Source organism: Pezoporus wallicus, unplaced genomic scaffold (genome assembly GCF_028554395.1).
Source record: "Pezoporus wallicus isolate ANWC-B61680 ecotype Strahan unplaced genomic scaffold, APGP_CSIRO_Pwel_v1 contig_1181, whole genome shotgun sequence".
Taxonomy (NCBI): Eukaryota; Metazoa; Chordata; class Aves; order Psittaciformes; family Psittacidae; genus Pezoporus; species Pezoporus wallicus.
In genome coordinates, this window is record NW_026641428.1 from 5,497,178 (window position 1) to 5,512,159 (window position 14,982).

Consider the following 14,982-nt stretch of genomic DNA (forward strand, 5'->3'; position numbering starts at 1 on the left):
TCTGTACGGTCTGGGGCAAAGATTCTGGTAACATATTCCAGTTTCGTAGGAGACTGGTTTGGGCTGAGCTTGTTGTCACATTTCTTCAATAAAAAGGACCTTGTTGTTATCTGTTTTCTGTCCTGGACATTGGTTAACTGTGGAAAATTTGTTCCAAGAAGTGTGATCTGTGCAGCTGTTGGATCAGTCCTGCTGTAAATTCTACATATATCATGACTGTTTATATAATAAACAATCTGTTGTTTCATGGTTACAGAAAAGGTTGTACTCAAACCTCATGATGTTTCAGTGTTTACGACTCTGAGTGTTAATGGACGACTGTTTGCTTGCCCACGTGATCAGTTTGATTCATTGGTATGTATGTATGCAGTTCTCAGGAAGTTCAGTTCTTCTCTTTATTTGAACACTTGACCTTTTTTGCATTATCATGCTTTAGATGAGAAACTAGTGGAAACATTCACAACAGAGGGCTTGTCACAGTGCTGTGGGATGAGCCCCAAAAAACCAAGGTAATGTAATTCCCTAAACTAGAGCAGAAATCCACCCGATGCACATGACAGCACTCGATCTCAGTATTCTGCAACACCGAGCATTTAGGTAGGTCTGAATGTTGTCACTAAGATATGCAGAAATTCCTGATTACAGAAGTATCTACTCAAGGCCACAGATAGATATTTTAGAAGATGGATCTTACTAATTAAAGCATTCTGAGGACTTGATTCCAACAGTAAATTGCTAAAAATATTCTATTTCTCAGCCCCACAAAATACTGTGTCAGAATCTCAGATGACTCTAAGTATATTCATAGAAAATATTCCTGGTAGAGAGTCTGTTTTTTCTTAGATAGAATTGTTCATAAGTACTCAGGGTTTATACAGTAATTCTAACAATCTCCATGGGATCTACTTTTATAGAATTTGATTTGACTGTACTTTTTGTTCCTTTTATTTCATTAAAAACAAATGTCATTGCCAAGTCGTGTCAGCATGAACTCTATTACTCCTAGCCTTGTTTCAGCCTCCTGTATGCTTTTAACAAGCCACTTAGTATGTATGCCTGATTTCTTTATAGATATGGTAAAATCTGTGCTTTGCTGCTGCTTTCAATTTAGTAACCAGGGAATGCACATCCAGCATACTGTAGTGCCATGCAGAGATACCTCTTGTTCAGTTTATTAAATTCTGATGTTCCCTTAAGGTTAATTAATCCTGCCAAGTAGATACCCTCATGGGGCATGAGACTCTAAAGCAGGGGTGTTGCATCAGTGCAACTGTGCTGGGTACTTTTATATGTCTCTGCATTGTCTGTGTAGATATAGCTTTGGCAGGAAATTGTCATGACTTTCTGTGCCTTTTCCCCGATGCTATTTACCATGGATCAAGTACTCAGAATGCTAGAATGAGCTTTAAAATACAGGGATGCAACGTGCTAGTTTTCTTCAACTGGACTGACTTCAGTAGTAGTTAGGGAGGAGCACTCAGCACCTTAAAAAAGGTTCTCAACACTGCATGACAGAATACATCCCTTTATCAGCTGCATTTTTTCAAATAGGCATAAACAAATTGCAGAATGTTACAGCCTCACTTGCCTCCCAGTTTAATCCCTTCACATTTCAGTTTGTGGCTGCTGCCTATGCATGTACATTCATTCACATTACACTTGGCGATTCCCGTGTGAAAATTGTTCTGGGTTAGATTAATTTTCAGATACGCAATGAGCTTACTTCTAAGTGCTTTTTTCCTAGCCTTGGAAAATATGTGTTTGTTATGGTAACAGCTATGTTGTGTTTGTCTCCAAATAGGGGAAAAAAGCCTTCTTTCAGTCTTCGGGCAATTCTCTTTCCACAGATTTCCACAAATTTAGGATTTTCTACACCAAAGTGCTCAACTTTTATTTCATACTCTTAGACTGAAGAAGTGTTGTGTTTGTGCAGATCTCAATGCAGAGCAATCTGCAGACTGTTGTAAGATTGATGGCAGTCCTGTTTTTTTTTTTAGATAATACTTACCTACAGTTTTTTCTTTTAAAATTGTGGATGAAGCTTTTAAGGTAATAATGTCTGTGGTTTAGCTTAATAATTTAAAATTATTCTATGATTTGAAAGGCAAGTTTTCTTTAGAGTACAAAGCAGGAACTCATACAGAAATGCTCTTGCATGCTGCGCGTTATTGAGGGTGTGATTTGATGTATTAATCCAGTCTGTCCTTTTTCTATTGATAATATAATCATCCTACATAAAGGGATAAATGTAAATATGATCTGTTAATCTTGCAGACTCTATTGAGTTTGTACTCGGAAAGGAGCCTGTTGATAATTCCCTACTCCATAATTAGCTAACAAAGGCCCTATGAGAAATTGAGAAACTTGTAAGTGAACTCTACTGCCCTCTCCTGGAAACAAAACAATTAAAACGTGGGTTCTCAGGAAGCTACTACTTCAAATCTGACTTTATCTCAAGCCGTGTTTTAAATCTCTTTGACACAAGATTTACTTGTCTGCAAAACTGTGTACCTCATCTCATTTTCTGGGTGGTATGGAAGTGTCTTTCAAAAATGTTTTAACTTGAATGTTAAGGATTCTTTCTCCTAAGACCCTGTGCGTATAATTCTAATTAGCATAGCCAGGAGTTTTGCAGTCCCAAATAGTGCATCCCTGTACTGTCAGAGAGAAAGTATGAGGCTTATTTTATAAATGATCAGAAGATCTTACAATCACTGCAGATTTCTGAAATATGGCAGACGTAATAATTCTCATCACTAGAGTCAATAATTTTGCAGAAGCATTTGGCTTATGCTTTGTGGTCTAGATATTTATGTATACAAAAAAGGAAACTGATAACAAAAGCTTTGTGGAAAGACCTATGCTCCTAAACAGACATGCTTTAGTTAGTGCAACGTGCATTGAAGTATTTATTTCTGGCTTCAAATTTTAGAACAATGCTAAAAATAACACACTGAGAACAGTCTGTGTTATTTCCTTACAGTGCCTCTGAAGAGCTTTCAGAATTTTCCTGACTATCCTGTGCATAATGGATACTGATTTTGCACAGGGCTTCTCATTTCCTAAATGCCAGCCTGTGGTTAAAAGCAGATTTCAGTTTTGCTCTTAGAAACATGCTTAGGAAAGTGGTCACATAGGGAAAAAAAAGGTCAGAAATGTTATGGAAGAAGAGCACCAGTCATGGAATGTAGTATTTCTAAAATATTTTTATGACATTTTTCCATTTGTAGGCACCATTACCAGAACAGGAAGGACCATCGACAGGTACAGTAGGAACGTTCGAACTGATGAGCTCCAAAGACTTAGCACATCAGATGACAATTTACGACTGGGAGCTCTTCAACTGCGTGCATGAGGTATGAGGGTCTATTCTATTCAGCAGATTAGAATCTGGTAGAAAATATTTAGTTTCACATTGTAGGTTTGTGCATAACTTGCAAAACTTGCTCTAAGCTTGATCTTCAAAAATACTACAATAAAGGCACCTACAAGTTTTGAAAGTATGAGGCATTCTTAATGGTTTAGGCAAAATGCAAAAATAAAGTTAAACTTCACCTGCGCTTGTGCTGCTTACTGAATTGCTTTTGTATGTTTTAAGGTATTAAACTATTTATACGTAGTCTGTAGCTATGCTTTTAGTATGCCTCAGCTATTGTCTACTGGGTTTGCAACCTGCATCCTTGTCATTTACAACAATAAACGTAAACTGTAGGGCAAGTTTCAGGCTAGATACTTACCTGGTCATTCTTAGCCTTTTTCCTCTGTCCAAAAGATGAGATTTCTAAAACAAAATATCCCAAACTATTTTCTTTTTCCTAGCTGGAACTGATTTATCACACTTTTGGGAGGCACAATTTTAAAAAAACCACAGCAAATCTGGACTTGTTTTTAAGAAGATTTAATGAAATTCAGTTCTGGGTGGTCACTGAGATTTGTCTTTGTGCTCAACTCAGCAAACGTGTTCAGCTGTTAAAGAAGTACATAAAGATAGCAGCCCAGTAAGTATACAGTCATCTGTGAACTGCAAATGAGGTTCAGTATAGTTAATTTATTGTCATTTTTCTTTCTTGTTTTCAGACAACCACACAGCAGAGATTAAAATGTTCTCTATTTGGTAATTCTGTCCATTTCCTTATAGAGCTGTATCGAACCTTGTTTATAGTCTTTTTTCGTGTCCTACTTTCCATTGCTCCTTGATCTGTGATCTCTTAGGGCCATGCTTTCACATCAAATTTGTGAGTAAATACGTTTCAGTTCATTAGGAGGATCCTTCATTTACCCTTACATGCATTAGCAAATATTAATATGCGAACTAGTAAATATTAACAAAATTGAGCCTTAATTTTCCTGAGAACAGCAGTGTTTCTGGTGCTGTTCAGGAAGACTCTTCTCAGAATTGCTCTGAGTGGGAAAATCAAGAGGGAAGAGCAAAGAGATGTAGTATGGAGATGATGAGGCTTATGTTACCTTCAGGCTTCTTGGGATATTTTTCTAATACTTTTGTTTGAAAATACAACAGCAAGAATATCCTTTTTTGTTACTAACTGCTGGGTCTGAACTTGGATAGCAGGCAGTTCTTGCTTTTTTCTATTCTTTCATTTCATTCTTCATAAGACTTAAACTCCTTGGAGACTTCATGCCAAAGATGTTGGCCTTGACTCCTTATCACTGAAGCAAGTGTGTGACAGAGAGGAAGCAGGGACGTGCTCCTGCCCCCTGCATAGCTGTAGTTTTATATCACTGTTACCTGCTTCCTTACTTTGCAGTCCATGGTGTATTTATTGCATTCATCACTGTCGGAACAAACAGTTGGCTGAGGTGTGCAGTGAGGAACTGCCTGTGTAAGTGTCTACGCCTTTGGACGCTGTGGCCATTAGACAGTCTTGCCAAACAAAGAAATTCTTACTTGCAGTTAAACCATAAGTTGGTATCGTTGAATGTAGTTGTGTGAAGGAAGAGGTTACTATTAGAGCTGTGTGCCACCCTCCTCCCAGTTAGTAATTCCACATAGCTGAAATCAGGGTTCACATCAGCACTCTGCATCAGCGTGCCTACCTTCTCTGGGAAGGACCCTGCTCTGCCAGTACCGGCTTCCTCTGGGAACTGCTTTGGGCTCTCTGGTCAAATTACCGTTGGTCGAAGCTGACAATTTCAAACTCTAGTGGTGGGCACGCAGGACCAGGCTTATATTCAGAACAGAGGACAGAATTTACCTCTCTAGTTTCTAAAAACATATATACCGCATGTTGCATTATGTCATTCTGCAGAGAGGAACTGGGAAGCAAGCTGCCGGCCTGCGGGCTGTGTCCAGGAGAGGGCACTGGCACCCGCACACAGAGGCATCTGGGTTTGTTCTGAACTCAGGCATGAAACGGGAAAACGTTGAAATGTGGCAAATTAAGAAACAATAGTCATTTCCATAAACACTTGAAATCAACTATCCTAAAAATTACAGTTAAATATCTCCTTAATAAACTGCCCTCGCCTGTGGGTTCCTCAGTGTCATGGGTTTAATCCTATGCTATTTACAACAGCTTGACAACCTCCTGTTTACTTCCATGTTTCTGGTATCACTACAATGCTAAAAATAAACAGCTAAAAGAAGTCTGCTCTGCTGAGCCCTCTTTGTCTCCTACCAGCAGAGCAATGCAAGGCACAAGGTTTTCCTCCGTGCAGACGGAGCAGGCAGGTTGAATTGCAGCGGCTGGAAAGGCCACAGGGAAGTTTGGCAGGCTGCTGCCCTCAGCACATGCAGTGCTGCCATGGGAACAGGTACCACAGCATAAGGTAAAACAAACACAAGTGCACTGAAGTTAGTGGGACAAAAAGGCAAGGAACTGGATCAAAAGATGTGGGCCCAGGCCTTGAAGCAGGGGGGCTTTCGAGGAAGTTTTGCTTGTGAAGAGACCTAATGAGAACCGTACCCTACCTAGAAGCACTAGGCTCCTCAGAAAAGTGTTTGGGGAGAACAGCTCAGTGCTGCATTAATTTTAGGCATGACTGATGGTAACAAGGTGCTTTGCGCATACTGATTTTCAAAGCTAGCTGAGAGCCCTGTTTCAGTTCTGTACCTTGGGGCTCAGGAGCCATCGCAGAAGGCACGTTGTTCTGTGCCTGCCACCCCACGCACCCTGTGATGTGTGCTCCCTGTCTGTGCGGGCAAGCACAATGCCAAGTGCTGGCTCCAAGTGCTGTGTACGTGTGCTTTCAGTTCTGGGAGCTGCTGTTGTCTTCGCATCTGCAGGGAAAGAATGTAGAGGTTACCAGGTTCATCTCTTTTCTCCAGTAACTGTAGGATTAAACTTTCAAACAAAGGGGAAAAGTGAACTATGTTTCCTACAGTGAGTTCTTCCCATATTAATTGTATCAGAAAGGCCTTCTAGGATGTACTTGCACACATGCTCATGGATATGTGCAAACCGGGTTTGCACGTATTTACGCTTTGTATATATACCACAGGCTGTTTAGAAACCTTCTTATGTATCACTATACTCAGACGCTCCCATTCAGTTGCTGAAAATCATTCTTTCTATACACATGCATATGTTATAAGCCCAAGGAGCCTGTAAGAAGTTTTTAAGGGTGTGTGTTCACAGAGAAAATGCCAGGAGCAATATGCTCATGTAAGTACTGAGAGGTTTTAAGCACGCGTAGTTGTGTTGGAGACAAGTGTGTGCACATTTGTATTTTCACGGTTCTTACTTACAGGAAGATTTTTCCAGTACAGACTGTTCTGGGAGGCAGAGAGGGACCTCTGCTCTGTGCACACGGTGATGCTTTGGAGGATCCACTTTCTGACATTTTACAGGCAGCATATATGCAGTGGAGCCACGCAGCGCTGTTTCTACTACCTTACAGTGCTCCTCTATCTGGAACTGAGTTATTTAGTGTAGAGCCTGTAGAATTTACAGAATATTTGATGTAGAATGTCATACATCTAGATGGATTTTAAATTCTAAATTACATTACTTAACAGGTGTTTGGCTAAACTTTCCCTTTTTAAAATGAGATTGAAATTACATATTGTAGATGCATTTGCAGCTGCCTACCGTGTTTCAGCACCACTGCTGCGTAGTACTAATTATTTTCTCAGTGCCACAATTTATTCTCACTGTCCCAGGCTGTGGACAGATATCCCATCCTGGATTTAGTTGTGCCTGGGGAAGAGGTTATCACTCGCAGCCTGTCCTGGCTGCTTTTCATCCTCATCTCCCATCAGATCCTCTAACGAGGCATCCCCTGACCTGCCCTAGTCAGAATAAGTTGGCTAATCTTCCTCACTGTCCCTAATCTGATGTGGGAGAATTTGTATGAGCAGCTCTGCCGGAAGATCTGAGGGGGCAGCAGTGTCCAACAAACAGACCATCAGATGGGAGAATTCTTCTCACACACTCGGTGTTCACACAGGGCAGGCACAAGCAAGGCTCGATCTACAGAACTCACCCACTCAATACATTGAGTCTGGTGAAATGGAGGGAGAGAAAGAACAGAACAACAGTAGAGTGATGTGGCAGTTATGGAGTCCACCACTAGGATTGATGATTGTACTGATTTCGTCAGGAGCTGAGGATTCCTCAGAGGAGCCTAAGAGCTTCAGCAATGAATAAAGAAAAAGCTATCTGAGAATCATAGGTTGAATCTTGTGGAGGTTTTCTTAGGAAACAGCAAAAAACCCAGCAGACTGAGGTGCTGAAATCAGATCTTGGCAAATGTTGTGAAAAAGAAAATTATTTGCAGGAACCTAGTGAGACACAGATTTATGAGATACAGGCTTTGTTCTCTCTCTTTCCTTCCCATCGAGACAATGAGCCACCTGATGCAGTCCCAGCTGAGCAGTTGTGTGGGCTGTTCCTGTCAGATGTGTCTACTCCTGCATATGGTGTATTGGATCTTCCATAATACTCAGCTACGTGTTCCAGTTTTTCCTGATGTTAACAAAATTTCTCTTTTGCATTAGGGATTAAGCATGATCTAGAGCTCCTAATATCCAGGACCTGTTTAATGATGCTGATAATGAATGGCAGTTTTTCGCATGAAACGTCCTGAAGTGTTCCAGAATCTACAAGTCCTAGTTAGAACTGAATTGAGCCTAGTTTGTGTTCTAGGGCTGTGTTTTTGGGCAGGGTGGAGCTTCAGAGACTCTAATGTCCTTGCAGAAGCTGTCACCCAGTGAAGTGGAAGCAGGAGGTCATTTTAGGAGAGAGGGGAAAGGAACCTCCAGAGCGTGGTGAATTACTCACACGTTGGTGAAGCGGTGTGCTGCAGGCATGTAAGGCCAGGGCTGCCTAAATTCAGTCGATCTATGCTAGATGCATGGGTTCAGCTCTCTTAAGGTTGTCATGTGTACTTCTGCCCTGACTGATACATACAACTTAAAACCTGGTTCTTTGTGTTTCAGCTGTAAGGAATACAAAAATCTGAATTCCTTTTTTGCTATTATTATGGGACTGAGCAATGTGGCTGTGAGCCGTCTCTCGTTAACATGGGAGGTAAGTCTTCATTAAAATCCAATTCCAAGAAGTTTGACTGGAATTTGTGCTTTCAGTTAGCAAAAAAACATGACTTGGGCCTTTATTATTGATAATAATTAGATCTACTAATTCAGCTCCTTTAGCTTAGGCTGACAATTTTTATTAGTAAGACAGTATGCCCGTAGGTGTGTTAAATACTCAAGCAGTTCATAAGAGTGACAACAGCAGCTTCTGCAGATGCGCCAAACTGCCCAACAGGATGAGCAAGTTAGCCAGTTAACCTCTCAGATCAGCCCATCCTCTGACTCATTCAGTGAGATCACTCCATAGATACTTCTCTAAAATCCATCCCCTGTTTATACATAGTATTTTCTGATCTCCATATGGAATCTATTGCCCTATTAAAATGTGGGTTTGTCCTAATCAGGTCTCGTTTTTTTCTCTGACATTCCCCTGCTTACTGTCAGTTGAGTTTTCATTCTCAGAGCTTCCACCTTTTTCTGTGGCTTTGCTCTTTTGTATGTAAGTATATAAGAAGGGTGAAACGTCCATCAGGATGAGATAGTAAGCACATGTAACCACTAAGAACATGGTGGTTGTCCAAAGCAGTGCAGGTCTGAATGTGCACGTATTTTGTTCATTAGAGATTCAAAATCATGACTGAGGTCATTGATGCAACTGAGACCCCAAAATGTGATCACCTTTTGAAAAGCGCACTGAAATGGGAGATCAGACTTACACATCTGAGAAGACACCAGCCTAGTTTTTAATAGCACATGTTGCAAGTGGCATGCAGAATCAGTGCTAAAGGCCAGGATTTGCAAATCGGTTTCTCAAAATAATGGCCATTTGTGACTACTGAGAGGAGCAATTGGGAGATCTGAGTTAGTACAGGAGTAGTATGAAGAGAGAAGAGAGAATTTAATGTATATACTACATACAACGATCTGAAGTGGTTGCAGGGTCTGCGCTGGAGTGGCACAGATCATTTGTAGGTGTGGGGTATGAAATGTTACCACGCTGTGGTTATGTAGGGTACTCAGTTCATCAAGAGAATCTCTTCAGCTTGATTTTTAGCCAGATAGATAGACAGACTATACTTAAAAACAAACATATCAAGACCTGATTTTTGTTATATTATCATGCATTTACAGTAGTTGCATGCACAAATTAGATATTTGCAGGTGCAAATGTCCAATTATACCACTTATTTCAGAAATACCTAATCTGCATGCATATGCAAACTAGGCACACAGTTGTTGACACACATCATTAAAAATTAGGCCCTTGCTGTGGCACAGTGTAAATAGCTTGCTAGGGTACACACTCCAAATGTAGAAAGTAGTGCAAAAAATCATTTCTGTGCTATAAAGTCTCTATTAATTTTTAGTGTTACCCGCTGCCAGTAATAGTCAGATTTAATCAGCAAATATAGAGAAATTTCTTATTAAAACTAGAAAGCTGACATAGTCTGGGTGTGGATAAAACATTACTGTGATCTCCGAAACTAATTCGTAACGTATCTTATAATCTTCATAGTAGAATTATTTAATACTTATAACACAACACGATAGGGAAAGAAAATATGTAGTAAAGCCAATCTCATCCTAATCACTGCATGATCAACTGACCATGAGTAATTTGCATAGGTATTGTGGACTGAAAAACTGTTAATTAATTTATACCCCAGAAGGCAGCTGGCAGCTGGGCATGTCAAGAACTTAAGCAATAGTTGATGATACATCAGCATGACCAAAAAAGTCTCCTGGAAATGCCCAGGCATGGATTTGAATGTTGCAAGGGCAGTTCATCATAGGTATGAATAATTAAGCTGAGCTACCCCTACATAAGCTGTGTGTAAATTATGTTTTCAGATAGGCTATAATCAGTAATGTCCTGAAACCACTGACTTGAACTTTCATGTGCATTCTGAATTCAGTGATTGCGATGTGTGCCAAACAAAAATCTGAATCTGAACATCCCAAAGGAGTAAATTCAAGTTGGGGTTTAAATCAAGATCCAGGTTTCATGGCTGGTCCTGTCTCTATTTATAATCTGGTTGCTAGGAAACGTGTTGTATTTTAGATTAGCACATTGTTAGAAATATCTGGCAAAAAGAGCTCTTTCCTGACTTAGGGTGTTGTAGAAGGAACTAGAATTTACAGTAAAATTATCACACAAATTGGATTTAATTAAGGTTTTCTATTTTTGTTTTTATTAACAGAAACTTCCAAGCAAGTTCAAGAAGATCTATGCAGAGTTTGAAAGCTTAATGGTGAATAGCAATGGATCCCTTATTCTATGCACAATCTGAGCTAATTCAGTTTCTGAGTAACTGATTTGAATTCCTTGATTCAGAACATTTTATATGTCCTTGTTTGACTTTAAGAAGTTTATGATCCCATTTTAGAGCTGCTAAAACAAGTATGTATGACTAATAAATTATACTCTTAGGAACCTACTCTGTGAGAACTTATGTACCACTCAAAGTTAATCTGGGAACTCAGAAAAGCTTTATCACATGTTTGCCAATAGTACATATGGGAAATTATATTTTCCAACCTGGATTTTTCCAGGCATTACGTTTTAGTGTTACAACATAAGCAAAACTGGATCTGCAACTGCAAGGAGGGAAGAGAAATGTGTGGTTCCTCTTATGAACATTTTTTTGTAGTCATACCTTACCTTGCTATTCGGCATGAAAAATGTTTGTGTTTAGTGGCTGTGTTCTCATCATTAAGTTCTATGGGAGACTGATGAAAGACATCTGAGTTTGCAGATACACTTTTAAAGCCACAGGAGAAAATAATGATTTTAATAAATGCCATGACATCTAAATGAATGCATACAGTGTCTTGATACTATAATAATACATATTAGTAATTATTTGATTTCTCTTTTTTCTTAAGGATCCATCAAGAAACCATAGGGCCTACAGGCTAACTGTAGCTAAATTGGACCCTCCAATAATTCCTTTCATGCCACTACTTATGAAAGGTAGGCTTGGATGTTACCAGAATTATTAACTTGAAAGCTATTTGTCAAATATTTGAAGAATAAGAGTAGCAGCAAAAAAAAAGCAAAAATCAATCTCAGTGTGAGGTATGATCTTTTTCCATTATAAAAAGCATGGCACAGAGACAAGAAAAACTGCTTTAGTACATCTGAATATCATACCTCAATTTTACTAGTCTCAGAAATGCTGCAAATTAAAAACTAAATGTTTTATAGTTGCTTTGATTTTTCTAAGGGATAGATAAAATGTTCTGCTGTTTTGTATGACCATGATTCAGTAATGGGCTTTTATGTGGCTTTTATTTCTATCCAGACATGACGTTCACTCATGAGGGAAACAAGACATTCGCTGACAATCTAGTAAACTTCGAAAAAATGGTATGTATGCCACACTTTGAATGAAAGACCTCCCTATTCATCTCTTCAAGAGGGAACTTCTCAACAATGATTTCCAGGGTTAGAGAAAGTGAAGGCAGGACCAAGAGCTGGCAAAAATAGTCTGTGTTGTGCACAGCGCCTGGGACCTCTGGGTTTCTGGAAAACCTCACAGAGGTGGAGAAGAAACTGCCCACTGGGCCATTCATAGCCAAAATGTTTCCTAGGAGAGGCAGCAGCAGTAACAGGAAGCAGAGCTGCTAGAGACAGTTTTTAACAGCCATTTTGGGACCAAGCTCAGATTTTAACTGCTGTTTCTTCAAACTGGACTGAGCTGCCTCAGGCGGGGATAATTCTGCATTGCTCCTCAGAGAATGAAAGCAGCTTTAATACAAAACTTGCACATCATCTTGTTTTCTTCTTTCCTTTAACAGTGAAAGAAAACTTTGGTGATTTGATTGCTTTCATATTGGTAAGGGGGGATCGATAATAGAGGGTTAGACTATGGTCAATCTGATTTATTTTAAATCCTGCACCTAAGCTCCCATAATTTGAAATGCTGCTGTCAAACGCTGCAGGCAGGCAACTTCCCATGGCAGAAATCTCAACTGAAACTCAAGTTTTTTAGCAGTGAGAAGCCTTTTCTTTTGATTGTTAAGGTCATGCTCTTAATTAATGTGGTTAATGACACCTACATCTGAGAACCAGGGTTAGCCAAGCCCATCTATGAGCAGCTGCACTGCGAAACCAAAACTGACTTAGTGTTCTGGCAGTAAAGTTCCATTCAGGAGCTGGAGCAGATCTACTCTGGCACCTATATCTGCTTATTCTTAGTACTACAGTACCCAGAACCACTCCATGGTTATTTCCACAGCATTGCAGAGGATTTTGTCTTACTTTCTGAGCACTGGTACTGAGGGGGGGGGGGGGGGGCAGGGAAGGAGGACTTTCAGGTGTTCAGAAAAATTTACAGAAAAGTCATTGTCACTCTGAGTGAATTCTTCTCTTGGATTTTACTCTATAGCTCCAGAACAGCCTCTGTCCTAGGGTGAAAATACCTGTCTACTAGGATGAGACTCTTTTGTGAGTAAATGGAAGTACTAATGCCTGAGTAAGGGCCTGACCTCAGTTTGCAATAATAACATTCCCTAATTGCATACTCAGACTGTGTTGCCATCTCCTTCCACAGGCCGTGAGCCTTCTACCTGCAGAAAGGATTTTTTCCTGGACTCCCTATTCTAATTAGATAGATAGATATATATACGTATTAGTGTAAGCAGTAAATATTTTGGGGAACACGAAGGGATCTCAGACTTGGTTGGAGCACCTCCAGACTGGGAGGGAAGGCAGATGCATTGCTATAGCCATGGCTGTGTGGCTGGCTCGATGTTGTCCACCTCACCTCCTCACCTGGCCTACTTAACATCTCCTGAGCCAGAAGAGCCGGTACTTCAGCAGCCACAGAGCTGTATGCCTCAGGCTGTTCTTTATGCCTGATATGTGTAAAAGCTATTACAGGAGGCAGGAGCTCTCCTGTGAATACTTGCCCATAGACAGAAGTTCAACCCAGGCTTGTCATTTAGAAATGGTTCTGCACCACTCTGTACTACAACTTGGCACTCCAAAGGCCAGGAGTGAACTTTATAGCAGCTTAAACAGATCTATAGCTAGGCTGCAGCAGGTCTGCCCTCTTCACCCTAGTCTGCGCATTGCCTTATCTTCTATGTGTTATCTGTAGAACGTGGATTTACTGCTAGCACCCAGAAGTTTTAAATAAAGTTGCATACTGCATGAAGGTAATAGCACCCATTTTGATTAATAATCTGAGCTTTGAGCATGTCCTTTAGGAGAGGTAAGTGAAGACTGATTAATGTATTTTTGATGCTATACATTTTTCAATGAATCAATATAATGTCTTATGTTCCTCCACACAACAGAAAGGGAAATGTTCTCCTTTCTCAGTATTCTAAACCTTTCTTCAGTTAGTGGTCTACCTAAAAGCCCACTCTGCTTTTTCTCCAGGCCTTACTACAAGTATATCTTTTGCCTTTTTAATGTCCTTCATTAGCTATTCTGCATGCTTCTATGTTTTTTACTGCTTCGCTCAACCCATAGCTCTTCAAAGCAACATATATTCAGATTCCACCCACATAATGCATTCAAATCCTGATGTGGACCTGGCAGTTTTTAGCTTTTTTGCATGTGTCATCAGGTCAAGGAAAGAAGAAAAGCCTACTGTTAAACCTCAGTTGCTACCGCCTACTTGTGTTAAGCTTACAACTGTCATATCCACACATAATTGCCAGATATTAACTGGTGAAGACAAGACCACTCAGCCAGATACCTCTCAGATAAGTTCAGCTTTCTTTTACATAAGTATAAACTCAAGGTAAATCTGTGATGTTATTCTGCTATTCTGTTATTTCAGGAGAAATGCAGAAACCAGTTTTCCTCACAGGAATCAAGTCCTGCCATTTGTTTTCTGCCTGTTTGCTGTGCTGCATGATATTCTGTCAGCACATAGAGGTACTTCTGAATATAGCTGGGAGCCACTCTTACTGATCTGTCTAAAACATATTTGTTCTTTGGAAAATGATTTCCCTTGATCAATCCTAACTTTGATGCTTGCTGAAGCTTACGAATAAAAATATCTGGGTAGCTGCCACTGCTGGTGCCACTTGCCACCAGAGGAGTTGGGTCCCCCCGACTCTCATGTAAGCAGTGATGAAACAGAGAACAGCCTCTGGCATCATGTCTGCATTCTCACCACAGAGCTCTGATCCCGACAGCTGATGTGCTGCTGACAACTTTATTCCTGTAACTGGCAGCCAAAAGTAGAAGTTTGATCTAGTGGCATCTCTGCAGCTGAAACAGCTTCCTTTAAGTCTTTTATGTTTTCTGAGGTTTCTGTTATTATTTGTATTAAACGATGCATCTTAAAACATGCAGGAGCCCTCAGACAGTGTCTGAGCCAGGAGTTCTCTGAGTGCCAGGAACGGCGAGGCCTTGTTCCCTGAACGTTTGTGTTTCATGGCTGCCTAAGCTCTGCTCAGAGCTCTCCTCGTGGCTGGGGCTTGTGCAGTTTCTTCATGGCTGGGGAATTCTGTGTGAATAGGCTTTT

General features: G+C 40.3%; 1 protein-coding gene across 6 annotated transcripts in view; it reads left to right on the forward strand.

Annotated features, from left to right (window-relative positions):
- RAPGEF4 (Rap guanine nucleotide exchange factor 4) overlaps positions 1 to 14,982 on the forward strand; it is a 150,469-nt gene that overhangs the window by 127,081 nt on the left and 8,406 nt on the right. For 5 of the 6 annotated variants that reach the window (XM_057423637.1, XM_057423638.1, XM_057423639.1 and 2 more), the window contains 7 exons: positions 257 to 354; positions 3,231 to 3,356; positions 3,820 to 3,998; positions 8,399 to 8,489; positions 10,696 to 10,746; positions 11,381 to 11,468; positions 11,800 to 11,864. In XM_057423637.1, coding sequence (XP_057279620.1) covers positions 257 to 354; positions 3,231 to 3,356; positions 3,820 to 3,998; positions 8,399 to 8,489; positions 10,696 to 10,746; positions 11,381 to 11,468; positions 11,800 to 11,864 — 698 coding nt within the window. The remainder of the gene's footprint in view (positions 1 to 256; positions 355 to 3,230; positions 3,357 to 3,819; positions 3,999 to 8,398; positions 8,490 to 10,695; positions 10,747 to 11,380; positions 11,469 to 11,799; positions 11,865 to 14,982) is intronic. The other variant, XM_057423640.1, reaches the window with a different exon arrangement.